The sequence below is a fragment of the Haliotis rubra genome, unplaced genomic scaffold (genome assembly GCF_003918875.1).
Source record: "Haliotis rubra isolate DU_JTF1 unplaced genomic scaffold, ASM391887v1 Scf700, whole genome shotgun sequence".
In the NCBI taxonomy this organism is placed as follows: Eukaryota; Metazoa; Mollusca; class Gastropoda; order Lepetellida; family Haliotidae; genus Haliotis; species Haliotis rubra.
This window is the reverse complement of record NW_025767414.1, coordinates 517,137-544,113: the sequence shown is the minus strand read 5'-3', so window position 1 is coordinate 544,113 and position 26,977 is coordinate 517,137. Positions and strand designations below refer to the sequence as shown.

The 26,977-nt window shown below is 41.7% G+C and overlaps 1 protein-coding gene across 1 annotated transcript; it reads left to right on the top strand.

The window, feature by feature from the left end:
* The first annotated feature begins 12,553 nt into the window (after positions 1 to 12,553).
* Positions 12,554 to 26,897, top strand: LOC124258865 (THO complex subunit 6 homolog). Its single transcript, XM_046692955.1, has 14 exons — positions 12,554 to 12,625; positions 14,621 to 14,736; positions 18,149 to 18,213; positions 18,429 to 18,483; positions 19,137 to 19,188; positions 19,630 to 19,667; positions 20,530 to 20,578; positions 20,864 to 20,941; positions 21,458 to 21,560; positions 21,696 to 21,748; positions 22,034 to 22,102; positions 23,745 to 23,858; positions 24,405 to 24,533; positions 26,404 to 26,897. Exons 1-14 carry the CDS (start codon positions 12,614 to 12,616, stop codon positions 26,491 to 26,493), a joined length of 1,023 nt encoding a protein of 340 aa, XP_046548911.1. The 5' UTR covers positions 12,554 to 12,613; the 3' UTR covers positions 26,494 to 26,897.
* Positions 26,898 to 26,977: the final 80 nt, after the last annotated feature.

The window sequence follows — 26,977 nt, the reverse complement described above, 5'->3', positions numbered from 1 at the left end:
AAGTAAACACTTTTTAAACATATACATACGCCGCCAGATAACCTGTCGGACAATGATAATGTTACTGCATTTGCATAATAAATATCGTAGCCAGACTACCAACCTAACCCAAGGCAATCAGTAGTAAATGTTTTTACTGAACAGACAATATCAAATGTTTTCAAGTCTCGATTAAAAATAAATCATCCCCGTTCAATATACCAGCAACACCACACACCGGCACGGTAACAAGCCTGTCATTCTTGAAGTACCCAACAAGCCTTGTTCCTTACTGTCACGGAGTTTCTGACGTTGTCTTGTAGTGAGGTCATTCGATATGCCATACCCTCCTTCCTTCATCACTGGGCAAGCTTTCAGTGCGTCGAGCTGATTCTCTGAACTTGGCAGTAAGGGGTCTCGGTCTACTAGCATCCGAGCTTTCAGTACCAAGGCGATGAGCACGAATAATATCACTGGTTGACCATGTCTTAACATGTACATGATCATTTAGGATGGAGAAAAAAGTATCCTGGCACTGGATATTTCTTTCACCAGGTTCCTCGGCTACGCCATAGAGTATAACATTGTCTCTCGTACCTAAAGCCTCTAGTTTATCCAACTCGTTGTCGAACCTTGTCAACTGGTCCTGCACCAGATCAAGCTTATCAGTGAGCGAGTCAGTATCAGCGTTCACCATTTCGATACTCTGGAGCATGTGTGTCAATTCGGATTTCAACTCTGCCGTTTGTGATTCCAATGTTCATATATCTTATGTAACCTCTTTACTTTATTAGTTACGTCATTCAGATTTCTACTGATACTTTATTTAAAGTTTTTAAATTGGGTAATTAATTCATCTATTGAATCCTTAAGTGATAATGGTACTGGGTTCGAGTCCACGTCATTTGAACATATAATTCTGTGGGTAACAACTTCAGCCGGCACCGGTCCACCACCAAGCAACACACATCACGATACCCACGTGCAGTGTGATAGGCAACGTGCAGCTGATCAAATTCCAATTTGATGACGTCAACAAACAAAACAGTTTGAAATGGTGGCTTTTTCGGCAGATAAACAGAAAAGTCCTTTCAGTGAATATAAGTTAGCTAGATATGTTGATGCTCCGAATCCCTCCGATAGTGATAGCGAGCACCTGTGCACAAATAAGAGTCTATATTGAATATCAGAACATCTCAGTGTGGGTACCCGTGAATTAAGGTCCGGATTAGAATATTGATCTTCAGAAACCCATGCTTGTTGTAAGAGGCGACTAAAGGGATCGGGTGGTCAGACTCGCTGACTTGGTTGAGACATGTCATCGGTTCCCAATTGCGCAGATCGATGCCCATGCTGTTGATCACTGGAGTGTCTGGTCCAGACTCGATTATTTACATACCGCCGCCATATAGCTGGAATATCGTTGAGTGCGGCGTAAAGCTAAACTCACTCACTCACTCTGATTGCGGGTGAGTAGACGACATACTTGTCGACAACAATTAGCCGGGTGCCCCTTGGATTTGTAAAAATCCGATCAATAGATATCAATCGATATTTATGCATTATCCTTATCTTGATTGCTGATATATAAGACTTGTAACAATGTGTCATCTGTTTCTGTATTTACTCATTTATTTACTAATCCGATCAATAGATATCAATCGATATTTATGCATTATCCTTATCTTGATTGCTGATAAATAAGACTTGTAACAGTGTGTCATCTGTTTCTGTATTTACTCATTTATTTACTAATCCGATCAATAGATATCAATCGATATTTATGCATTATCCTTATCTTGATTGCTGATAAATAAGACTTGTAACAATGTGTCATCTGTTTCTGTATTTACTTGTACATGTATTTGTTTATGGGAGCAGCCTTCTAATTGGCTCCTCGGAGCTTGTTGGCCAATCCATTCATATCTTCATGAATAAATATATTTAAACCATATCATCTTCCAAATTGAGGACACTAAAGGTTGTTTAAACTCACAGTTAGTACCTCAGTGTCCGATCGTGTCGTTAGGCTCAGTATTTCCACTTTTCTGCGCAGTTCACACACAGTTTTCGCAATATTTTAGGGCCTATTCGATTATGCTAAACCGGTTTGGGTTTCGGGAAAACCATGCACTCGATTATGTCGAACCTAACACTGGTTTCTGAAACTTCGAAACCATCTCCGAGGCAGGTTTCGCAGTTTCGGTTTCGCGTTCTCTCACAACAAATATGGCTGAAAAGAAAGCGCTAAGTTCAGTTGATCTTGGTGGCCAAATAGAGCAGCGGTTCCTGTGACCAAAATAATGATAAAAATCAACTGAGAACTAGGAAAATATTATCTGAAACCCCAGTCTATTGACAATGACTATTTTATGTAACTTGAATATATATAATTACTTGTAACAGTATAATTACATATACGCAAATATTTACCTCCAAAAGCATCTGTCTCATTTTTATTTGTTAATCACTGATAAAATGAAAAAAATATTACCTTCGGCAATGCTGTCATTCAATTTGTACAACATATACATTAGCTGAGACATTTTTTCTGGTATCTATTTTGAAACCGGATGGTGTGACCATCCACTCGTTTATAAAACTAAAAACTAGTTTCACTTTGAGACCATGTATCCGAAACTAGACACTCGTTTATAACTGGGGAAACCCGTTTCAGAAACCAAAACAAGTTTCGCAATAATCGAACAAGCCCTTAAATTGCCATTTGACTGTCTGGGACTGCTGCCGCCTGCAGACTTTAAAATCTACAGGTCCGGAATGAAATCTGCAGGCCCATTTTGATAAAGTCAAACACACACACACCTTACTATCACAAGCTACCGGAAGTCTACCATTGTAAACATAGAACCTTTAATTTCAGTGCACTCGTTTCTCAATTTAAGAGGCAGATTTGATTCATAAATCATGTGTTCATATGACATATATTTTTTAACAATGATTGGCGTTATTTTTCGTTTTTGTAACATGTTTTTATTATTCACATTGTACATTCATCATGACATGATTACTCTTCTAATGTACCCCCAGAGCGGTATTCACATAAGCTTGTGCTTGTTTACCAATCCGGCTCTTTTTAACAGTAAAATATCTTGGTTTCTGAACAACGGAAACCTAACTGAAAGTAAATGGAAACTTAGGTTTCAATTAGGTTTCTGGACCATTTCTCTACATTTCCTTCACGTTTCCGGAAAACGGAAACCTTCAAAGTTACCCAGAATCCGGTAAGGCTGCAGTAAGTTTCCGTTTCACAGATTCCTGTAAGGCTCCAGTGAGTTTCTGTTACACAGATCCCGTAAGGCTCCAGTGAGTTTCTGTTACCCAGATTCCCGTAGGGCTCCAGTGAGTTTCCGTTACACAGATTCCCGTAAGGCTCCAGTGAGTTTCAGTTACCCAGATTCCTGTAAGGCTCCAGTGAGTTTCAGTTACCCAGATTCCCGTAAAGCTCCAGTGAGTTTCAGTTACCCAGATTCCCGTAAAGCTCCAGTGAGTTTCCGTTACCCAGATTCCTGTAAGGCTCCAGTGAGTTTCAGTTACCCAGATTCCCGTAAGGCTCCAGTGAGTTTCCGTTACACAGATTCCCGTAAGGCTCCAGTGAGTTTCCGTTACACAGATTCCTGTAAGGCTCCAGTGAGTTTCCGTTACACAGATTCCCGTAAAGGCTCCAGTGAGTTTCCTGTTACACAGATTCCCGTAAGGCTCCAGTGAGTTTCCGTTACACAGATTCCCGTAAGGCTCCAGTGAGTTTCAGTTACACAGATTCCTGTAAGGCTCCAGTGAGTTTCCGTTACACAGATTCCCGTAAGGCTCCAGTGAGTTTCCGTTACACAGATTCCTGTAAGACTCCATTGAGTTTCCGTTACACAGATTCCTGTAAGGCTCCAGTGAGTTTCCGTTACACAGATTCCTGTAAGGCTCCATTGAGTTTCCGTTACACAGATTCCTGTAAGACTCCATTGAGTTTCTGTTACACAGATTCCTGTAAGGCTCCAGTGAGTTTCCGTTACACAGATTCCTGTAAGGCTCCAGTGAGTTTCCTTTACACAGATTCCTGTAAGGCTCCAGTGAGTTTCCGTTACACAGATTCCCGTAAGGCTCCAGTGAGTTTCCATTTTCCGTAAGGCTCCAGTGAGTTTCTGTTACACAGAATCATGTAAGGCTCCAGTGAGTTTCCGTTACACAGATTCCTGTAAGGCTCCAGTGAGTTTCCGTTACACAGATTCCCGTAAGGCTCCAGTGAGTTTCCATTACACAGATTCCCGTAAGGCTCCGGTTACCCAGAATCCTGTACGGCTCCAGTGAGTTTCAGTTACCCAGATTCCCGTAAGGCTCCAGTGAGTTTCCGTTACACAGATTCCCGTAAAGCTCCAGTGAGTTTCCGTTACACAGATTTCTGCAAGGCTCCAGTGAGTTTCCGTTGCACAGATTCCCGTAAGGCTCCAGTGAGTTTCCGTTACCCAGATTCCTGTAAGGCTCCAGTGAGTTTCCGTTATCCTCTACTTTTAGTTGGTTTCAGTTATTTAGTTAATTCAGTTAGATTTCTCCCTCGCCCGTTACGGACACAGCGACTGGGCAGCTGTCTACCTTGGCAAAACTCCATCATTCCCTGTTACAACTAACTGGGGGCGATGGGGTAGCCTAGTGGTTAAAGCGTTGGCTCGTCACGCCGAAGACCCGGGTTTCGAATCCCCACATGGGTACAATGTGTGATGCCCATTTCTGGTGTCCCCCGCCGTGATGTTGCTGGAATATTGCTAAAAGCGGCGTAAAACTAAACTCAGTCAGTCAGTACAACTAACTGCCTGTGGTATTTGAAAACAAATTAGATTGAAGTCCTCTGATTGCCAGTCGAATTGCCCCGGCTACAAATTGCCAAAGAAAAATTTAGTCAAATTGTCTCGAAGTTTTAGTCAAATTGCCCCAGGGGTAGTCAAAATGCCCCAGTATATTTAAAATGATTAAATGTATGCCATAAATGCCTAGTTTTGTCAACTTTGATATTATGTTCTTCATATAAATGTATATACATAGTCATGAGTTTACTATGGAACATTTATCAGAAACATTAGGCGTACTTCCTAATAGCTTTTACATGAAGAACATAATATCAAAGTTGACAAAAACTATGACTATAACCTTCTAGCGCCTAACAGGCAGCTTGGTTTATCCGGGGTAATAATGTGCTGTGCCTTGATTGTTAGCGCTATGAGCATACCTAGTGTGGAGTTTGGCGCTATTTAAATGGACACATTACATTATTATTTAATCATTTTCAATAAATTTGACTGGTACCCATGAGATATATATTATCAAAAACAGTAAGAGTTTTTTCCATGAGCTTGAAAATGTTTCGCTATAACGTTCTTTTCAGTTTGGAGCCTTAAATGCTGCAGTCTACCTGAAACATTGTCGATTACAACGGCAAATCATGAAGTACTTGTTGCTTTCATATTTTTTCGCTTTTGTCCAATTACGTCGGCATCAGACTCGTTATTTGTCAGTAGTATGTGTCGTGAAAGTTGTTCTGTATTCTCATTGGCTGACAAGATGTCAATCTAAGGCTATGACCGAGTACCATAACTATTTCCATAACCAAACACTGGGGAAACATACATTGTCCTGACTAGTATTCTATAATTCACCAGTTTTCGGGGAATAACCTATCTGCGTCGCAAATATTATCTCTGGGATCTTGTATGGAGACTTGATACGTTATTAATGAGAACTAGGGTCCTAATTTTTTTCAACAAAATAATTCCAGTGTCATTTTTGTAGGAGATAATTTCTATTTTCCCCCGTCTGAAGCATAATTATTTTGTTTTACATCCCAGACACCCTACAGTCACCCATTTGACACAAAAGGAACTGCAATCACATTTCAAAAAAAATTATTCTTAGGGACTGGTCATATTTTTATAGGGGTGGATTTGCTGGTTGGAACTGTATTACATTTTGCTGACAAATAGTAATCTTGTTAAATGATGTGGTATATTTTTGAATTTATTTTAACCTCAAGCGGTGCCTCCGTTTCGCTTGATTCTTCTTCTTTATCTACACTAGGAGATTGTCTTGCAAGATATAAAATCGGATCGTATTGATACGGTCTAACATCCATTTCAGAAATGACATCAGGAACATCAATTACTGCTTCAGAATCCATGGACACTGTTAAAATCAAAGAGGAAGCCATCAGTAACAGGCACATATGACGTCATGTCCCCCTCTGCTCATTAACTGTCGGGTGTTTCCGTAAAAGGCGGAAATACGAGTACGTTTTTTGTGTTTTTATTGCTATTTTACAAATGTTTGCTCAATTTTAATCACGGAGGGTGAGTTTTAAAATATCCTTTACAACATATCAAAAGTTTTGTTTTCGTTCGTATTCCCCTTTAAATCCGTTCGGCCGTCTCGCGTTTGATTGGACGGTCATAGGTCGCTCAAAGGTTAGCTGATTTTTTGGTTGCATGTGACCTTTAAGTTTCCATATTCTTTCAATTAGGTTTCCGTTTTCCTGAAATCGATTTTATTTTATGTGACAATATCTTTTATTTGAACTCTTGTGTACAGAAACACTGAGATCACTAAACTGAAACCTATATAATGCATAGGCAGTTTAACGTAGGTTATAGTAGGATTCAGATTACGTCGGGAGAGTGAGAGTATGGCGAGGGCGTGGTGAAATGTTATCCAATGAGTGTTTTGTTGAAAGAGACTCGTGGGTGGTCCAAGCATCATAGTGTGGGGGTGCAATCGGTCTGAACAGTTAGTTGACACCGTGGTGTTCCAGAATGTTGGTCCAGGATGAGAAAATGGCGTGACAGCTGCTCGCTATATTGACCAAGTCATAAGACCCCCATGTTGTACCAAATTTTGGTCGTTACAGAAATCACATCTTCCAGCAAGACACCGCTCGTGCCCACACAGCCAGAACTTATTTATTAGATTATATCGATCTGCGCAATTGGGAACCGATGACATTTGTTAAACAAGTCAAAGTAAAAAAAGTCAAAAGTCAAAATATGTTTATTTGTATGTAAGGCCACCGGCCCATATACAGCGGTTACAAAGAAGGTTTTATTTAGGAGGATAACAATTGTTTTCTTAACATAAAAGCATGATGGATATACAGTGATAATCTTATTAAAATGGAGACATCGCATGAGGAAACAATTTTGTAACATGCTGCATTATTACTTCTGATTGTAATACACTTACGGAGATAATCAGAACGGATTTTATCATAGACTGGACTTTCAACAAGAAAATGTAATTCGTCTTCAATGCCTTTTTTACAAAATGGACATGATCTATAATTTCTATCAATGGACAGTATTCTTCCCTCATTTACTTTTAAATCTAATAGCCCCAATCTAAATTTTACAAGTAGCAGTCTCAGATTCTTTGTAGTCAAGAGGGATAAATATCTTTCTGGTTCTAAAAGGGACTTAAACTGTCTGAGCTTTCTTCTAACCTCGAGTGCCATTCTTGTTGAAAAATACATATACAGCGATCTCTAAACTGGTTCAGGAAAACATTGACATTACCTACGCCTTGGTTTAACCAGACGATACCAAAGTCAGCGAGCCTGACCACCCGATCCCGTTAGTCGCCTCTTACGACAAGCATGAGTTACTGAAGGTTCATTCTAACCCGGACCTTCACGGGTATTTCAACAAGTGTCCACATTTCTATTACCTGTTTGTGCTGGATTCCAGCGTGGCCGAGTGTGCACATGTACGGATTGTCCCGGAATCAATTAATCCGAAAATATCATTGACAACAAACATATTGATGCGAATTCACGACTTGGTAGTGGAGCAACTGAAGACATATTTTTCTGCTGAGTATAAAATGTGCGCGCCAACTAAATGATGACACTTCAGCAAGGAGAAATTGACGTTGTATGGTCATCATGTAAGGTAAATTATTATCCTTTTATCCTTTTGCCCAATGCATGTTGATGTTTACTGTTTATCCAAGGTGACCGTGGCTCCCGGGGGTCCCGGGTCTCCAGCACGTGGGATACACCCATCAGTCTCACGCGGGTGAAGCAGCTCTGTACATTTCACGGGGTTTCCTGTACAGGATTGCTCGCTGTTTCTTCAGCTTGGAGGGTGGGGTGGGGGGCAGATCCGGGACAGATACCCCTTCACCTTTCAACGTTTTTCCCGCGTGGAGGACAGCATCTCTATCGGGGGATGTAGAGAAAAGATGCAATGATAGGAGGGGTGCATTTGGAGTTGGGTCGTTCTCAAACGGCTTGCGCGGTGGGCGGTGAACCGTTTTGAAGTAGATGCTATCCGCCCTTTTCAGAAAAGTTAAGCATATTAACCAGAAAGTTTCTGATGACTCTCCTAGAGTTCTTTTGTGGTTCAGTTTTAAGACCATATATCAAGAGGTTAGACTTTCTATCGTGGATTTTTTTAAGCGTGAGCTTACTTTCAAACGACTCCGCTTGCTCCGATAGTGCTTGCTTTAATTGTAAAACTTGTCGCAAGTCGTTAACTTCGTCCTGCTGGATGGACACTGCATTTTCGATATCATTTACTCTCGTGGTCACTTTCTGTATGTCACCTTTTATATCATTTACTCTCGTGGTCACTTTCTGTATGTCACCTTTTATATCATTTACTCTCGTGGTCACTTTCTGACCGAGTTTACAAGGTCAGTACGGAGTTCTCCAATTAATTTGGAGACTCTTATTGTTCAGATTTAACAACGATTTCCTCCAACTCTTGTGCACCAATTTTCGGAGGCATCGCAATGTAAATATCTACTCAGATTATTTCTTGTATCGTTGTAATCGATGGTTGAATGGTTGTCGTAGTCTTCGCATATGTTGTCCTGGGTTATTTTGACTTGAGAGTTCTTCGTAGATTATTTGTATTGGCGGGTGGGGCCAGAGCTCTCTTATACGAGCACGTCTTGTCGCTGTGCGTGCGCATCCGGAACTATTGGAGATATTTTTAATTCTTTTCAAGATATCTTCAACTCAATTCAAGATGTCTTCAATTCTATTCAAGACATCTCCATTTTCATTCAAGATAGCTTTAAAACAATTTAATATATCAGTATTTCTTAATAAATGTGAACACGGCTTGCCATTTAAAGTCAACTTGGCAGTATTTCAGCCATATATCGTAAAGTCACATCACTGAGAGAAATTCCACGAAATTGTGGATTGTTGAATTATAGACAGTGCCTCCATTATTAATGAAATACAGACATTTTGTTGATAAGCATCCCACGACTGACTGACTGACTGAGTTTAGTTTTACGCCGCTTTTAGCAATATTCCAGCAATATCACGACGAGGGACACCATAAATGGGCTTAACACATTGTGCCCATGTGGGGGAATCGAACCCGGGTCTTCGGCGTGACGAGCCAACGCTTTAACCATTAGGCTACCCCACCGCCCAGCATCCCACGAAAGTGACTGAAGATGAAATGGTATACTGCGGGGAAGCAAGGAAGTATTAGATATTTCAAGACACCAAATTGAGCAGGGGAGATGATTTACTGTCAAACGCCGCTGAGTCGAACTTTGGTTGTCCCGAAGTAAAAGATTTGGTTCCTGCGTATTTTCTCTTTAGTCACCACTTGCAGCAGTGTCGAATTTTGGAAAAGTATTTACATCATTCTTCGAGATACTAGTAACAGTGTACAGCGTCACTGTGAACATTTAAAGTCTAAACAGACCGACAAACGCAGTGGGGACTACAGAAAGGGCCAATTAGATCCTGTGCCATGTTTCAACAACAAACATGAACATTCCTATTCAAAATGTGCAGTACTGCTGCAGAACTTTATAAGCTAATTACTTGCTTATGACCAACATTGTGCAAATTTATGTTTAATTACATTTCTCAGCTTTCTGCGAATCAAGTATAATACCATTGTAACTGAGGTATTATCATTAGTACACTAGTGTACAAATAAAATTTTACTATATTATATCATATAGTATTTTTAACATACTTTGCCTTTGTTATTGTGTTCATCTAGAGCTTCAATTCCAAAATGCAATCCTGGAATGGTTCATGCCCTTTACACATACCCTTGTTTACACAGGCCACTCTGTCTGCATTGATGCTATGTGGTTCAGCAGACAGGTGTTCGACATAGGTGCATTTACTGTTGTGGCACAAATGGCTGATGTCGTAATCACCTATGTCGAAGTTTTCCCTGTGTACTATAAAACTAAGCCGGTGGGCATGTGTAGTACGCCACCGGTAGGCTATGGGGCAAAAATAGCTCACTTTCCCATACCCACTGTGCTTGCATGCTCCAGTCCATATATGACGTGTGCCATTGTGCTCACGTGACCGGATGTGCCGCCATCTGGAAAGAGACGCCAGGGTACCGCTGTACACTACTAGTAATCGTGTTTGGCAGTATATCAGGCGCGTAGCAAGCCGATTCTTTCGTGGAAGCCCGATAGGTTACAAAGCTCTATATTTAGATTGTATTTGAGGTATTTTTGGCAAGAATTAGAAAAAAAGTTGTTAGCAAAAATCATGTGTAAGCCCGGGCTTTTTTAAAATGGTAGCTACGCCCCTGTATATGGAACGTTTGACAAGTATATATACAACCATTTATCTTATCTAGGTGTTGAAATGGGGATGTTGTTTAAATAGTTGCAGTTTTCTCAATAATCATCGGAAAATTGAATGGGAATTATGTGTATGTAGCTGAGGTGATTTCCCAACTGGTAGATAAGCATTGAAAGCTATTCCACCGAAATTAAATTTATGAAAATGATTCTTGCAAGAGTTAATTAACATGCAAGTCTATGGGAATTTCACTAATGATGGCTCACTTATGGCCAACTACTGTAGGGGTTCTCTGTGATGAAATGGGGGCTTTTGGGTAGTCTAGTGGTTAAAGCGTTAGGGCTGGGATGGGTCCAAATTTTCTACCTGGGTACCCTACCCCCTGTTACCCTACCCGGATACCCGTTATGTTAATTCCTTACATCAAATTTGCAAGAAATGGCAATATATTCTTAAGCTCGGAGGCTAATATTTAAGTTTTTTTCAATATCTTAACCATGTCTAAATCTTCAAAGACGATATAACCTTTTGATCATGGAAGAATAACACATTACATTGTTGGATGTATTAGTCAGATGATCATAACAGGTCCGGGTACTGAGACGGGTACCCGAGTCCAGCTCTTTACCCACCCGCCCCAGGTATCCGGATTACCCGTCCTTGCCCTACCGCTCGTCATGCGGGTCGATTCCCTACATGGGTACACTGTGTGAAGCCCGGTGTCCCCCGCCGTGACATTACTGACATAACAGCGGCGTAAAACTAAAGTCACTCACTCACAGTGTTGAAATGTAAGGTGCTGGACGATAGGTCTGTATAAATGCAGCGACGATGAAGTCATTTAGATACAGTTTCGGAGAATTGCAGGCTATATGAAATTGACGATCAGTTCAATCACAGTTTAGAATCTACTCTAATCTTTTTTGGAAGTGCGACGAAACCAGACGTTTGCAAGGTCAGTTGGCAAATCACAAATACATTTCTTTGTTTTCAAACTGTTTCAAACACCGAACTCAACAATATTCCAGCTATATGGCGGCGATCTGTAAATAATCGAGTCTAGACCAAACAATCCATATCCAGTGATTAACACCATGAGCATCGATCTAAGCAGTTGGGATACAGTGCCATGTGTCAACCCAGTCAGCGTGACCACCTGATCCGCTTGTCGCCTTGTAAGACAAGCAGGTGTTGTTGACAACCGCTTCTACCCAGATCATCAAGGATCTGATCTGTCTGAGGGAGAGTTATCAAATGCACAAGTTTGAAAAAATGGTTTTGAACTCAAGGAAATCAAAACAACGCCATCTACACGACTGAACACTGACAACTCATGGAATATCGATCTGAGGGACCGTTCAAAAGTTATGGCGGTGTGCGTGCGTGAGTGCGTGCGTCCGTACGTGCATGTGTGCATGATTTTAAGGAGGGTCAATCATTATGTTTTGAGAAGGTGTGGGGTATTCAATTTTGCACTTGAAGATATTGAAATTTTCTGCTTAAAAATTATGGGAGGACGGGTAATTGTTTTTGTACGTGACATGTCTTTGGGGTCTCTTATTTTGTACATATTTTTTTTTGGGGGGGGGGGAAGGTGTCATTTACTTTGTACACGCGTCTCCATAAGAATCAAAGAATCATCATTACCTCCCGAGCCATACATGAACGGTCAATAATCCATTTAAAAGCGTCGTGATATTGCTTGAACTTAGTATGGCTAAAAGCGACGTGAAACTGAACTCACTCACTCTTTGCGACCATCGATTTCTACTTGTGTCAGTCACGTATAATCTGTTTTAGCAGTGGCGGATCGGGGTCCAGTGTGTGTGTGTGTGGAACCCCCCTGAAATTGACTTAAGACCACATTGAAAAACAAAAAATTGCGTTGGCGTAACCAAGGGGGGTTAATGCTAAAACAGACAGCATTCCATTTAATTGCATAATATGTCAGAACATTATATTTACGACAAGTGCGTTCAACGGTTTCAGTTTCACATTTACCTCCCTTACCGGAAGTTCGACCAGCACGTGTATGGCGGCAGGAATCAAAACGTAAACAATATGCCGACAGGGGTGAGTTGATGCTATAACACTGTGTTACAGTGGGAGTTACAAACATGCAAACGTGTTGTTTACAGTGACGTGTAGCAGTTAATACTAATTAGTGTAGATTCATCAGCATATTCAATTTGTAAACCTCAGTTCATCTCATTTTCACTCAACAGAGCCCGGGCTGGGTCAGACATTGGCAGTATTCACTGCCTACAGAGGGAAGCACAATGTTATTCACTGTACCCTCAACATATCTAATCCTTGTAATAGTAATAGTCAGCTTATATGGCGCTCATATCCGGGCACATTGCCTGCTCACGGCGCTACGTACATTACTATGCCCGGTCACAGGACACTATCATACTTTCCAATACTTTTTCAATTCCCTGAGTGTACAGCCATGCTGCCTGTTATGCGCACAATTCCCTGGGGAGTGTACAGCCATGCTGCCTGTTAGGCGCACAATTCCCTGGGGAGTGTACAGCCATGCTGCCTGTTAGGCGCACAATTCCCTGGGGAGTGTACAGCCATGCTGCCTGTTAGGCGCTGCCAGTTAGCCTGTGCACAATTCCCTGGGGAGTGTACAGCCATGCTGCCTGTTAGGTGCACAATTCCCTGGGGAGTGTACAGCCATGCTGCCTGTTAGGTGCACAATTCCCTGGGGAGTGTACAGCCATGCTGCCTGTTAGGCGCACAATTCCCTGGGGAGTGTACAGCCATGCTGCCTGTTAGGCACACCCCTGGGAGTGTACAGCCATGCTGCCTGTTAGGCGCACAATTCCCTGGGGAGTGTACAGCCATGCTGCCTGTTAGGCGCACAATTCCCTGGGGAGTGTACAGCCATGCTGCCTGTTAGGCGCACAATTCCCTGGGGAGTGTACAGCCATGCTGCCTGTTAGGCGCACAATTCGCTGGGGAGTGTACAGCCATGCTGCCTGTTAGGCGCACAATTCCCTGGGGAGTGTACAGCCATGCTGCCTGTTAGGCGCACAATTCCCTGGGGAGTGTACAGCCATGCTGCCTGTTAGGCACAATTCCCCCTGGGCGACAATTCCCCTGGGGAGTGTACAGCCATGCTGCCTGTTAGGCGACACCCCTGGGAAGTGTACAGCCATGCTGCCTGTTAGGCGCACAATTCCCAGGGGAGTGTACAGCCATGCTGCCTGTTAGGCGCACAATTCCCTGGGGAGTGTACAGCCATGCTGCCTGTTAGGCGCACAATTCCCTGGGGAGTGTACAGCCATGCTGCCTGTTGGCACAATTCTGGCCACACCTGTTAGTTCCCTGAGGAGTACAGCCATGCTGCCTGTTAGGTGCACAATTCCCTGGGAAGTGTACAGCCATGCTGCCTGTTAGGTGCACAATTCCCTGGGGAGTGTACAGCCATGCTGCCTGTTAGGTGCACAATTCCCTGGGGAGTGTACAGCCATGCTGCCTGTTAGGTGCACAATTCCCTGGGGAGTGTACAGCCATGCTGCCTGTTAGGCACAATGAACTTAACATACATCAGGATGAACTGAGATAACGTGGATCTAAGGATATTGATGTGGATCTAAGTATATTGATGTGGATCTAAGTATATTGATGTGGATCTAAGTATATTGTCCAAGGATACTACGCAAATGTGCCCACCTCGGGACCCGAAAACTTTGCTGAGCATTTGGTTGTTTCTTTCAGACTGACTGACTGAGTTTGGTTTTACGCCGCTTTTAGCAATATTCCAGCAACATCACGGCGGGGGACACCAGAAATGGGCTTCACAAATTGTACCCATGTGGGGATTCGAACCCGGGTCTTTGGAGTGACGAGCCAACGTTTCTTTCAGAGCAGTTACGTGCATCATTTCAACCAAGAGTCCACATAGAAATTATCAAAACCTCTACACTGTTGCTTCACGGGGCCCTCAAAACTAATAACTGAGGGTCCCCACGCCCCCATGTTTGTGACTCGAAGTAAACCCCCTGTACCCAGGTAATAAATCGCTCCCCCTCTACATGCTCAGATTGTTTATTTCAGGACCGAGGCTTGTCTGTACGGCAGTTTCTCCACACAACCGTCTTCTCACAGTGTTACTCTCCATGTGGGAAGTATCTTGTGGCTGCCAACAATTATGGCCAGATTGCAGTGTTCAAGTATGTATTTGTTTCACATGCTGTTGTGGTAATTGATGATCGGAAACGATAGTGAGTGAGTATGGTTTAATGCCGCTTTAGCAATATTCCAGCAACATCACGGCAGGGGACACCAGATATGAGCTTCCCACATTGAACGCATGTGGGAATTGAACCCAGGTCTTCAGCATGACGAGCAAATGCTTTAACCACTAGGCTACCCCACTGCCCCTCGTACTAGGGGGCCCGTTCTAGGTAGAACATGTTAAAAGTGCATTTTCCCTGTCTCAATGTCATAAATGTCATGTCGTGAATCATGTGATCACAGTATTTGTCCTGGTCACACCCAAACAGACACCATACTAGTGCTGAGGCGATAGATCAAATAATCGGTCTATCAATAGATCTCACTCGCCTAAGAAATTATTTATGGGTTGGAGATTAATCAACATTCTTAAAAAATGAAAAATCAAATAACTTAAAAAAGTATTTTCTTATTGTTCTGTTTGTTTAACGAAGAGCAACTGATGCAGTTTCCTGACTCGTAAAACTGTAATATAAACAACATACTCGCATCCATGACTCAACCGGAAGTATCCTCGCTCGTCGTGATTGCAGAATTAGTTGAAATTTGAAAAGCTGTTTGTTCAGGGTAAATGGCTTGAAAGAAACAAACAACCAGACATATAGAATTTGTTAACCTGTTACATGAAGGTTGACATAACAGATGACACAACCAGAATGCAGCATGCCAGCGAAGTGTTACTTAAAGAAATGACAAAATTCAAAGATATTACAAATCATGTGTCTAGAACTTTACCATGAGTTTATGAACAACGCAGCATTATGCTTTGAGTACTTATACTTTGGTATCCTGCAGTTTGTTAAGAACTAACATGGCAGTTTTGGGTTAAAACTAGTGGTGGTCCGATTAATTGAAATAATCGAAAATTGGTCGCAATGACTAAACGACAAAGCAATCGATCATGTTTTCTCATAATCGAGCACAAACAATTTTGGAACACTTGTTTGCATTAACATTTTCATGAAGTTTGTTCTGTCTGTTGCATTTCATATGCACTACAAGCTTGTTCCTTGTCATTATTGAATTTATCTTAAAGACGCCAGGAAATATATGTTCCTAACATACTAGTCATCTTTTAAGATGTGAAATTTGTAATGCATTTTGTGCTGTTTTGCACACACACACACACACGAAGAACTACATGTTTTTTCTATATTTTTGTGTGCATTAACAAACATAACCTTGAGAATTTGATAAATGACGCTAACCAATTATTTACGATGATTGATCAGTTGTAATGAACCAATCATCAATTGTGAGATTTTGACCAATTCCCAACACTAGTGAAAATCAGATGACACGAGACTACGAGTTTCCGCAGTGCATAAAAACAAACTTAGACACTGAAGAGAGCTCATGCATTGTACAAAATAAATATCAGTGCATACCTCTTAAAAATACCTTACAGTGACATTGTAATGGACACCCTCCCTCTATAAGTTATAACAAGATTGCACAATATACAGGAAAACTGGAACAGGTTTCAAACAACACAGGTTATAGGGTTTTGTTGTGCCTTCCAGAATAGTGAAACATATATTCTATTTGAGATTAAATTTTCTAGGTAAAGTACAGATTCTAGTACTTTACTTAGAAAGTGTAATCCCAAATATAACATGTTACATTTGACCACTTCCTACTTGACATTGTGTAATCACAGAATAGTGAAAATAAATACCCAGAAATTCTGAACAAGTTTGCCCCATCTCCACTCTGATACATTGTAAACCAAATTCACAAATTCAAATGAAATGCCATATAAATGTATTTTATCTCATATCACATATAACTACAACTGGAACCCAGTGTTATCTCATGACAAGTTACATGTCCACTTAGTGTTATCTCATGTCATGTTACATGTCCACTTAGTGTTATCTCATGTCATGTTACATGTCCACTCAGTGTTATCTCATGATATGTACATGTAATCTCAGTGTTATCTCATGACAAGTTACATGTCCACTCAGTGTTATCTCATGATATCTACATGTAATCTCTGTGTTATCTCATGTAAAGTTACATGTTCACTCAGTGTTATCTCATGGCATGTTACATGTCCACTCAGTGTTATCTCATGTCATGTTACATGTCCACTCAGTGTTATCTCATGTCATGTTACATGTCCACTCAGTGTTATCTCATACCATGTTGCATGTCCACTCAGTGTTATCTCATGGCATGTTGCATGTCCACTCAGTGTTATCTCATGACAAGTTACATGTCCACTCAGTGTTATCTCATGATATGTACATGTAATCTCAGTGTTATCTCATGTAAAGTTACATGTTCACTCAGTGTTATGGCATGTTACATGTCCTCTCAGTGTTATCTCATGTCATGTTACATGTCCACTCAGTGTTATCTCATGTCATGTTACATGTCCACTCAGTGTTATCTTATGGCATGTTGTCATGTTACATATCCACTCTTATGTGTTATCTCCACTGTGTTATCATGTCATGTTACATGTCCACTCAGTGTTATCTTATGGCATGTTACATGTCCACTCAGTGTTATCTCATGGCATGTTACATGTCCATTCAGTGTTATCTCATGTCATGCATGTTACATCTCCACTCAGTGTTATCTTATGGCATGTTGCCTCTCATGTCTGATGGCACATGTCCACTCAGTGTTATCTCATGGCATGTTGCATGTCCACTCAGTGTTATCTCATGGCATGTTGCATGTCCTCTCAGTGTTATCTCATGGCATGTTGCATGTCCACTCAGTGTTATCTCATGGCATGTTGCATGTCCTCTCAGTGTTATCTTATCTCATGGCATGTTGCATGTCCTCTCAGTGTTATCTCATGGCATGTTATCGTGTCCTCTCAGTGTTATCTCATGCTGCATGTCCACTCAGTATCTCATGGCATGTTGTAAGTCCTCATGTCCACTCAGTGTTATCTCCATGTGCATGTGTGCATGTCCTCTCAGTGTTATCTCATGGCATGTTGCATGTCCTCTCAGTGTTATCTCATGACATGTTGTTATCTCATGGCATCCTCTCAGTGTTATCTCATGTCATGTTGCATGTCCTCTCAGTATTATCTCATGGCATGTTGCGTGTCCTCTCAGTGTTATCTCATGACAAGTTAAAAGTCCTCTCAGTGTCATCTCATGGCATGTTGCATGTCCTCTCAGTGTTATCTCATGGCATGTTGCATGTCCTCTCAGTGTTATCTCATGACATGTTGCATGTCCTCTCAGTGTTATCTCATGGCATGTTGCATGTCTTCTCAGTGTCATCTCATGGCATGCTGCATGTCCTCTCAGTGTTATCTCATGGCATGTTAAAAGTCCTCTCAGTGTTATCTCATGGCACATTGTTGTATATTTACAGTTTATCCTCCAGTCTTTCTCCCGATGCTGATGAAGCCTCGTACAATCCAGTCTTCACATTCAAGGGTAAGTTGTGTTTGATATACACATCGATCCAGACTTTGACAATGTAATTCTTTATGCCTCACTCATCAGTTAGAAGGCTATTGGAGGCACAGATGCTGAACCCACAAAAATAGGTCCAAAGTTAGTGGAAGGTTACCTAAATGCCAGCCCTGGAAATACAGAAAATCCTGCACCACTAAGCACAGTGCCTACAGTTGATGTTTTCTTTACTTCAGCAAGCGAGGATGGAGCTGTATATTGCCTTGCCTCCACAAGCAAGCTTCTTATAAGGTCAGTGAAATGTTGTATCTTCATAATTGATACATGTGTATCATTACTTATGAGGGCATTTTTTCATACGATACCCTAGGGCAAAATATCACTTTGTGATGGTGTCATGTCTGTGACGTTGTGTTCTACATACGGCGACGGCGGGTAGCCAGCCTATGTTAGGAAGTAGATTTTGGATTATTTTCCTCAATTTAACGACTTTGGTATTATTACATTCGTGCCCATATCATACTATGTTTACGACACTCGTGCCTATATATCGGTATATCCCTCGCTCTCGCTCGGGAAGTACCAACATTTAGGCACTCAAGTCGTAAATATAATATAACATGGGCACTCATATAATATCCTCTATATAAGAATGGATCTGTAGCAGTGGTTATATTCTCACTGGACTGGACTATCCTACTGTGATTCTGTGCCCAATGTATTATATTTGACTTGTTGTCTGTGACCTTGAACATTACCTGTCTGCAGCTATTGATGCTTTAAGGTCAAGGTCAACTCTAGTACAGTATCATTATTTTTGAAACAACCAGATGAAAATCTTAAAAGTAAGTTGAGTGTTGTCTACCTAAATTACTGTGCAGATCTGTGTTTACCAATGTCAGTGTCTCAACGTCAAGGTTCTCCTTACTAATTCTTTGTTCCAGTGCTGGGGAAGGTGATATATGTGCATGGAGGTGGGCGGACATCTTGAATAAGGTATTGTGGGACTGGGCATGCTTTGTGGGTCTCAGATGCCTTTTGGTTTTTCATAGCTATTTCTGAGGGTTAATATTCGTGTGTTTACTTCATAAAATAGTGAGGGAAAAGAATATATTGTGTTTTCATGAATCAAATAATATGTTTGATTTGTACTTCAAGCTGAGACCTGTGAAGATCGGGGTAGAATAGATCTTCAGCAACCCATCCTTGCCACAAAAGGCGACTAACGGGATCGGGTTGTCAGGCTCGCTGATTGCGCAGATCGATGCTCATGCTGTTGATCATTGGATTGTCTGATCCAGACTCGATTATTTACAGACTGCCGCCATATGGCTGGAATATTGCTGAGTGCGGTGTAAAACTAAACTCACTCATTCACTCACTTCAAGCTGATATTAGAGGTAATTTGTTTGAGTCATGTATGGTTGTATGTTTCAGGCTCCTAAAATCATCTGGTCATTTTCTCTACCCAAAAAGTAAGTGGACCCAATATTTCTAAGTTTAATATCTATTTCAAATTTTATGTTATAATTATTCAGGAGAATATCATTTTTATTCCTCAGAAGTATCTTCAAATTATATTCAGTGATAATATCTGTAAGACTTAGAGCTGCATCTTTGTTTGTGTTGTAATTTGATATGAGACCATGTCTTCTACCCATGGAATTCTTTATTTCCATGGCAACAGATTGGTTCTTGTGTTAAGGCCGAGAGACTATGTCATCACATGTCATAATATCCCAACTGCATGAATCTGTGCTCATGGTGCTATCACTGACTTGGATGGACCTTGTGGGTGCCAACTGTTTACAGACCCTCATCAGATATCTAGAATATTTCTAAAAACCCAATTAGATGACTATTGATAAATTGATGATAGCTGAGTTTCACTGTCCCGTTTATACATCAACATATCTTTGCTTCCTCTTGATCATTATTATTACCGCCTCCGTGGTGTAGTGGTTAGGGCATCCGCCCGGAGAGCAGAAGGTCGCGGGTTCGATCCCCGACCGCATCATACCAAAGACGTTAAAATATGGTACTTGTTGGTCCCTGCATGGCGCTCGGCATTAATGGATACAACAAGGACTGGTCAGCTCGGAGTCGGTATAACGTGTCTGAGTGGGGTATTCATGCTTCACTGCAGCATGGTATCTCATAGAGCTAGCACTATAAAAAAAACAGCTTAAGTCTGGGCTAGTACAAGCAGCCGCACATACACACGCATGCACGTCATCATATGAGCGAAATATTCTCGAGCACGACATAAAACCCAATTTCACCTCATCTCACCTATTATCATTATTATTAAAATTATATGTGCTTGCTTTGTTGTAGAGGAGTGTTTACCAACCCAGAAGTTAACTCCATAGTGATGGACCAGCAGGTTGGTAGTCCTCGGGGCTCAGCGAGTGAGTGAGTGTGTTGGGTACAACTTCACATCTGGTCAGGTGGGTGAGTTAGCTGGGTTCAATTCCTCTTTGGCCCAGGTGGATAATTTAGCTGGGTTCAATTCTCAGGTGGGCAAGTGACAAGGGTTGAGCACGTCAGTTTGTTCTGCTGTGTTTTGTAGGACAAGGTCTTTGTTGTAACACTGTTTCTTTTGACATGATGAAGCCCCTTTGAGATGTCAATGTTGTTTCCTTATCAAGGCATGTTGTTTGTTGTCCAGGAGGGCAGCCAGAAGCTGATAGCAGGGTGTGGTGACAACAATGTGCATGTATGGGACATGGAGTCCGGGAATCTCGAGGTATCACAATGACGACAAAAAAATTTTATTATTTATATAATATAATATATTGATTAAAATTTGTAAACATTGGCAACTTTTGCATGTTTTGAGTACAAGCATATTTTCTTTCCAATATTTCAAACTTTTCGACAACTTTTAAAACTGACGTTTCAAGTATTATGTCTATTGTACAAATCATAGTCAAAATTACATCTACTACCCCTTCGTAGCTTGAGTGAAAAGGTTTCATACATTTTAGACTTCTTGATGTTCTAACCCATGAAGGTACGGGTTAGAATGAATCTTCAGTAACCCATGCTTGTTATAAGAGGCGACTAACGGGATCGGGTTGTCAGGCTCACTGATTTAGTTGACACGTGTCATCGATTCCCATTTGCGCAGATTGATGCTCATGCTGTTGATCACTGGATTGTCTGGTCCAGACTCGATTATTTACAGAGCACTGCCATATAGCTTGAATATTGCTGAGTGTGGCGTAAAACTAAACTCACTCACTCACTGTTCTTGTTACAGCAAACTCTAAGTGGTCATGAAGACTACGTCCACCATTTGTGTCTGAAAAACGAGGGGCGGGAATGTCTGTCTGCATCAGAGGATGGATCTGTCAGAATATGGGGTAGGTATGATTGCAGATTGGTTCAACACATATGCATGGGGATGTGTGACCAATTCATGTCCAATGAAAAACTGAGAATCTTTTCCAAAAATAGGCAGATCAATCGCCAAAGCTTAATTTTTATTTTACATTCAGATCTGCGATCGCCCGGCGAGTCTGTTCACATACTGGAACCTTACAAACATGAGGTAAGATAATCTGGTATGTTACCATGGTTACATGTTGATGAGTAGTCAACTGGAATGGACAGGTGGATGTGTGTCTCTCATCACTGACTGTTACCTTGACAACGTGTAATAGAGTGGCTTAGTGCAAAGTGTATATCTACAATGTGTTATCAAATGCACATTGACAGCTTGTGTGACTAGTCACTCACTGTTGCCATGTTTATCTGTTGAAGATGTGTAATCAAATGAATATTGTCAGCTTATGTGACTCTTGTCACTCACTGTTGCCATGGTTATCTTCTGTAGATGTGTAGTCGTCCAGAGATGGGCAGATGGCTGGGCTGTGTGACACTGGACTCTGGAGAAGACTGGATGGTAAGTTTCTATGATAACATCAGGTACAACATTAATTGTGTAGATCGATGCTTGTGTTGTTGATCAGTGGATTGTCTGGTCTGTTATTTACAGACCACCGCCATATAGCTGGAATATTGCTGAATTCAGCATTCAACAACCAACCAGCCACACTTCAGAGTTGTTATGTTTCTTTTCTTCTGTAAGTCACTTGTACTGTAATAAACATGACTGTTACCATGGTAACAGATTGTTTTATGAACACTTTTTTGTGCTAACAACGACACAAGTTTCTAATTTGCCGTTAATTATTCACTCAGTCTGTAATCTCTCACAGCTCTTTTAAATTATACAAGCAAGTAAAGCACAAGTCAAGTGGCAGTACAATTAATAATATCCTAATAAGGGGAGGTAACTTAGCACTGGCACCTCAGTGAGATCAGTACTTGCTTGAATCAAACATTTATTTGTCATAAACATGAAAAATGGGGACAGAGGTGGCCCAGTTACCTTAGGCACTGCTTTGCAGAGTTGCCTCCCTTGGGCTTATCAGAAAACTATGGCTGTTTATTCAATAAGTGAGCGCTGCGGGTATGGTTTTTCGCCGCTTTTAGCAATGTTCCAGCAAAATCACGACGGGCAACACCAGAAATGAGCTTCACCCAGTGTAGCCATGTGGGGAATTAAAGCCAATGCTTTAACCACTATGCTACCCCACCGTCCCCGATTGTTGGTTCAAGTCCTGATCGGCTTTGAATATGTTTCAAGGTGTGTCAGCATCGTACCTGGGCTGACCTGCATCACTTCAGTTTGTCCTCCCACGTTAAGCTGAACAGCTGGTGGTGGGTGGTCCTGTGCGTAGAGCTCAGGTCCTGAATCAGTTAAAGTTAAGCAACATCGAGCTCGGAGAGTCTTGAGATGGGTGACCTTGTTTGACAGCTTGACTCGTAAGAGTTTCTTGGACTTCAGTCCTGCCCCACAATGAAGCACATGTGATACATGTGGTCTCACCTTAGACAAGTGAGCTTGTTCAAAATTGCCTCTGTTCACCCAGCAGAAAATGGGTACCTGGTGCAATAGGTCATGTGACTATTAACCTTCTAGCGCCTCACAGGCAGCTTAGGTTATCCGGGGTAATAATGATCAAATTCTGATTACACCATCCAGTGAGCAACTAGTCAGATAGATACTAGGCGCTATATAAATGAATCTTTCTTATTATTAGCATGATGTGAGTGAGTTTAGTTTTACGCCGCACTCAGCAATGTTCCAGCTATATGGCGGCGGTCTGTAAATAAATGAGTCTGGTTCAGACAATCCAGTGATCAACAGCATGAGCATGGATTTGTGCAACTGGGAATTAGCATGATGTACTGGACAATAAACCCAACTCTATCATTCGCTAATATGAACTGGATCATGTAGTAGTACCAAGGGCATTATCATCCGCATGACTAGTGGCTGTTAGTTGTAGATATAAGCAAAGGGGGCGCGCGTGTGCACGCACGCACGCACACACACACATTGTGTCCTGTAAGTTGATTGACCATTGTAACGCTCATGAAAATTGATTGTGCACCCTCCCTTTCTCAAAAAAATGTATCCTCCCTGATAAGTATGATGTTTCTTTGCTTTTAACCCCTAAATCTGACTCGGTTTCCAGGTGTGTGGTGGAGGGCCGAAGTTGGCGATGTGGCACATGAGGTCCCTCCAGCCAACCACAACGTTCAACACACCGGGTGTTTGTCAGACCTTCGCTCGATTCCATGATGACACAGTAAGTTCTCATGTCCCCTTAAACCATTTGCACTGAGTAAAGTCTGAAAAGTGACATTATCTTCAAACTTCACACTTCCTATTCAGAATACATGCTAATCTAATGTGCTCAGTATTATTAGAAGACCGAGTTGAACTCTTCTTGTGTTTATCCTAAAGATAACATCATATCATCTGGTTCTTGATTGGCATATAGAAGTTGTTATTCAAGTATAAGACAAAATATTATGGATGTCAACTTTTTCTTGAAATGTTGTGTATAGTAAAAATTGATATCCATATTTTGTCTTAAAGATCATATCATGTTTACTTTTAATTTTGGTTATTAGTATGTATACTCTTCAAAGAAATAAGGGGAACTTCATTTTTAATTTATGATTGAGAAAAATTGAAGATATATCAGAGTCAATCAATGTTGATATGATAATAATAAATGTTTCTACTTGCACTTCCTCATGACTATAGTGGTTTGTACAGTAATCCCTCTTGAAAGATGATTTTTATAGTTGTTGTATCCAACAAGTGTGTAAGCTTGTTCTGGTTCCAGCTGATATCAGGAGGGACTCAGCCAATGGTGAACCACTGGTTCCTGAACGGTGAGCTGAAGCAGGGGGTGCCGTGTACCCCTACCAGCGTCTTCAGCGTCAACATCAACCAAAACTCTGACAAGTACAAGGTGAGACGAGATCAGTGATCGTGTCAGAGGCTTGCATTATCCTTCAAAAGTCTCAGATTTTGACCAAGTAACTAATTCTGTCTGTGATTTAATGACATAGTATCCCCATTCTTACATCAGGTTTCTCTGTATCACACATATGGAGTGAGTTTACCATCGCACTCAGCAATATTCAGCTGTACGGCGTTGGTCTGTAAATAATCAACTGCATGAGCATCGATCTGCGCAGCTGGGATACGATTATGTGTCAGTGAGTCTGACCACCCGATCCTGTTAATGGCCTCTTACAACAACCGGTGTTCTCGGTCTGATTGCTGGTGTAATGTCCATGGACACATCTGGTGTAACCTCTCTTCCTTGTTTCCAGGTCTAACCTCTCTCCCTTGTTTCCAGCTGGGATACGATTATGTGTCAGTGAGTCTGACCACCCGATCCTGTTAATGGCCTCTTACAACAACCGGTGTTCTCGGTCTGATTGCTGGTGTAATGTCCATGGACACATCTGGTGTAACCTCTCTTCCTTGTTTCCAGGTCTAACCTCTCTCCCTTGTTTCCAGGACTAACCTCTCTCCCTTGTTTCCAGGTCTAACCTCTCTCCCTTGTTTCCAGGTCTAACTTCTCTCCCTTGTCTCCCTTGTTTCCAGGTCTAACTTCTCTCCCTTGTTTCCAGGTCTAACCTCTCTCCCTTGTTTCCAGGTCTAACCTCTCTCCCTTGTTTCCACGTCTAACCTCTCTCCCTTGTTTCCAGGTCTAACCTCTCTCCCTTGTTTCCAGGTCTAACCTCTCTCCCTTGTTTCCAGGTCTAACCTCTCTCCCTTGTTTCCAGGACTAACCTCTCTCCCTTGTTTCCAGGACTAACTTCTCTCCCTTGTTTCCAGGTCTAACCTCTCTCCCTTGTTTCCAGGTCTAACCTCTCCCTTCTTTCCAGGTCTAACCTCTCTCCCTTGTTTCCAGGTCTAACCTCTCTCCCTTGTTTCCAGGTCTAACCTCTCTCCCTTCTTTCCAGGTCTAACCTCTCTCCCTTCTTTCCAGGTCTAACCTCTCTCCCTTCTTTCCAGGTCTAACCTCTCTCCCTTGTTTCCAGGACTAACCTCTCTCCCTTGTTTCCAGGTTTAACCTCTCTCCCTTGTTTCCAGGACTAACTTCTCTCCCTTGTTTCCAGGACTAACTTTTCTCCCTTGTTTCCAGGTCTAACCTCTCTCCATTGTTTCCAGGACTAATTTCTCTCCCTTGTTTCCAGGACTAACCTCTCTCCCTTGTTTCCAGGTCTCTAACCTCTCTCCCTTGTTTCCAGGACTCTAACTAACCTCTCCCCTTTGTTTCCAGGTCTAACCTCTCCCTTTGTTTCCAGGTCTAACCTCTCTCCCTTGTTTCCAGGTCTAACGTCTCTCCCTTCTTTCCAGGTCTAACCTCTCTCCCTTGTTTCCAGGTCTAACCTCTCTCCCTTCTTTCCAGGTCTAACCTCTCTCCCTTGTTTCCAGGACTAACCTCTCTCCCTTGTTTCCAGGTCTAACCTCTCTCCCTTGTTTCCATAACTAACCTCTCTCCCTTGTTTCCAGGACTAACTTTTCTCCCTTGTTTCCAGGTCTAACCTCTCTCCATTGTTTCCAGGACTAATTTCTCTCCCTTGTTTCCAGGACTAACCTCTCTCCCTTGTTTCCAGGTCTAACCTCTCTCCCTTGTGTCCAGGACTAACCCTCTCCCTTGTTTCCAGTTCTAACCTCTCTCCCTTGTTTCATGGTCTAACCTCTCTCCCTTGTTTCCAGGTCTAACCTCTCTCCCTTGTTTCATGGTCTAACCTCTCTCCCTTGTTTCCAGGTCTAACTTCTCTCCCTTGTTTCCAGGACTAACCTCTCTCCCTTGTTTCCAGGTGCTCAGTGTTGGGGGCAGCAGTGCAATGATAGACGTCTGCACCAACTTTGGATACAAAGCTTTTTCTCTCAAGTTCAAGACATCATAGACAATGTGAACAGGATGTCTCTCAACAGTTTTACAAGATGTAAGAAGGAGCAACCACATCGTGGAAAAACTTGAAATCGTTAACACAGATGACCGATGATGACAGAAGATCAAAATATGCAGTTCAACAGCCATGACGTTGAAGAGGCTGATATGACTTTTTATGATATTTAACAAGAGACATCGACAGTGGCTTCAGTCACTACAACCCTATGTGTGAAAGCCCTGTAGCTCTGCTCATGGACATTGCAGAAAAACTCAGAACACTGTTCCAGGTGGCATTTCTCTCCACTCACTGCTTTGTCCGGGCAAATGTTGGTTGTATACATCATGATTCATTATCGTACATGTGATTGTAATTTCATTTTTTTGCCTTTACATTTAAAACACATTTTACTGTAAGGATTTATATGTTGTCTTCGTTACTACTAGAAGAAATGACCTGATATTAGATTTTAATATATGGCATTCAAGCGAGTCCGATA

What these genes read in the sequence shown, in the direction of transcription:
- LOC124258865 (XM_046692955.1), top strand. An exon ending in TCCAGTCTTCACATTCAAGG is followed by an intron (nt 18,214 to 18,428) that starts GTAAGTTGTGTT and finishes TCTTTACTTCAG; the next exon opens with CAAGCGAGGATGGAGCTGTA. An exon ending in ACAAGCAAGCTTCTTATAAG is followed by an intron (nt 18,484 to 19,136) that starts GTCAGTGAAATG and finishes TCTTTGTTCCAG; the next exon opens with TGCTGGGGAAGGTGATATAT.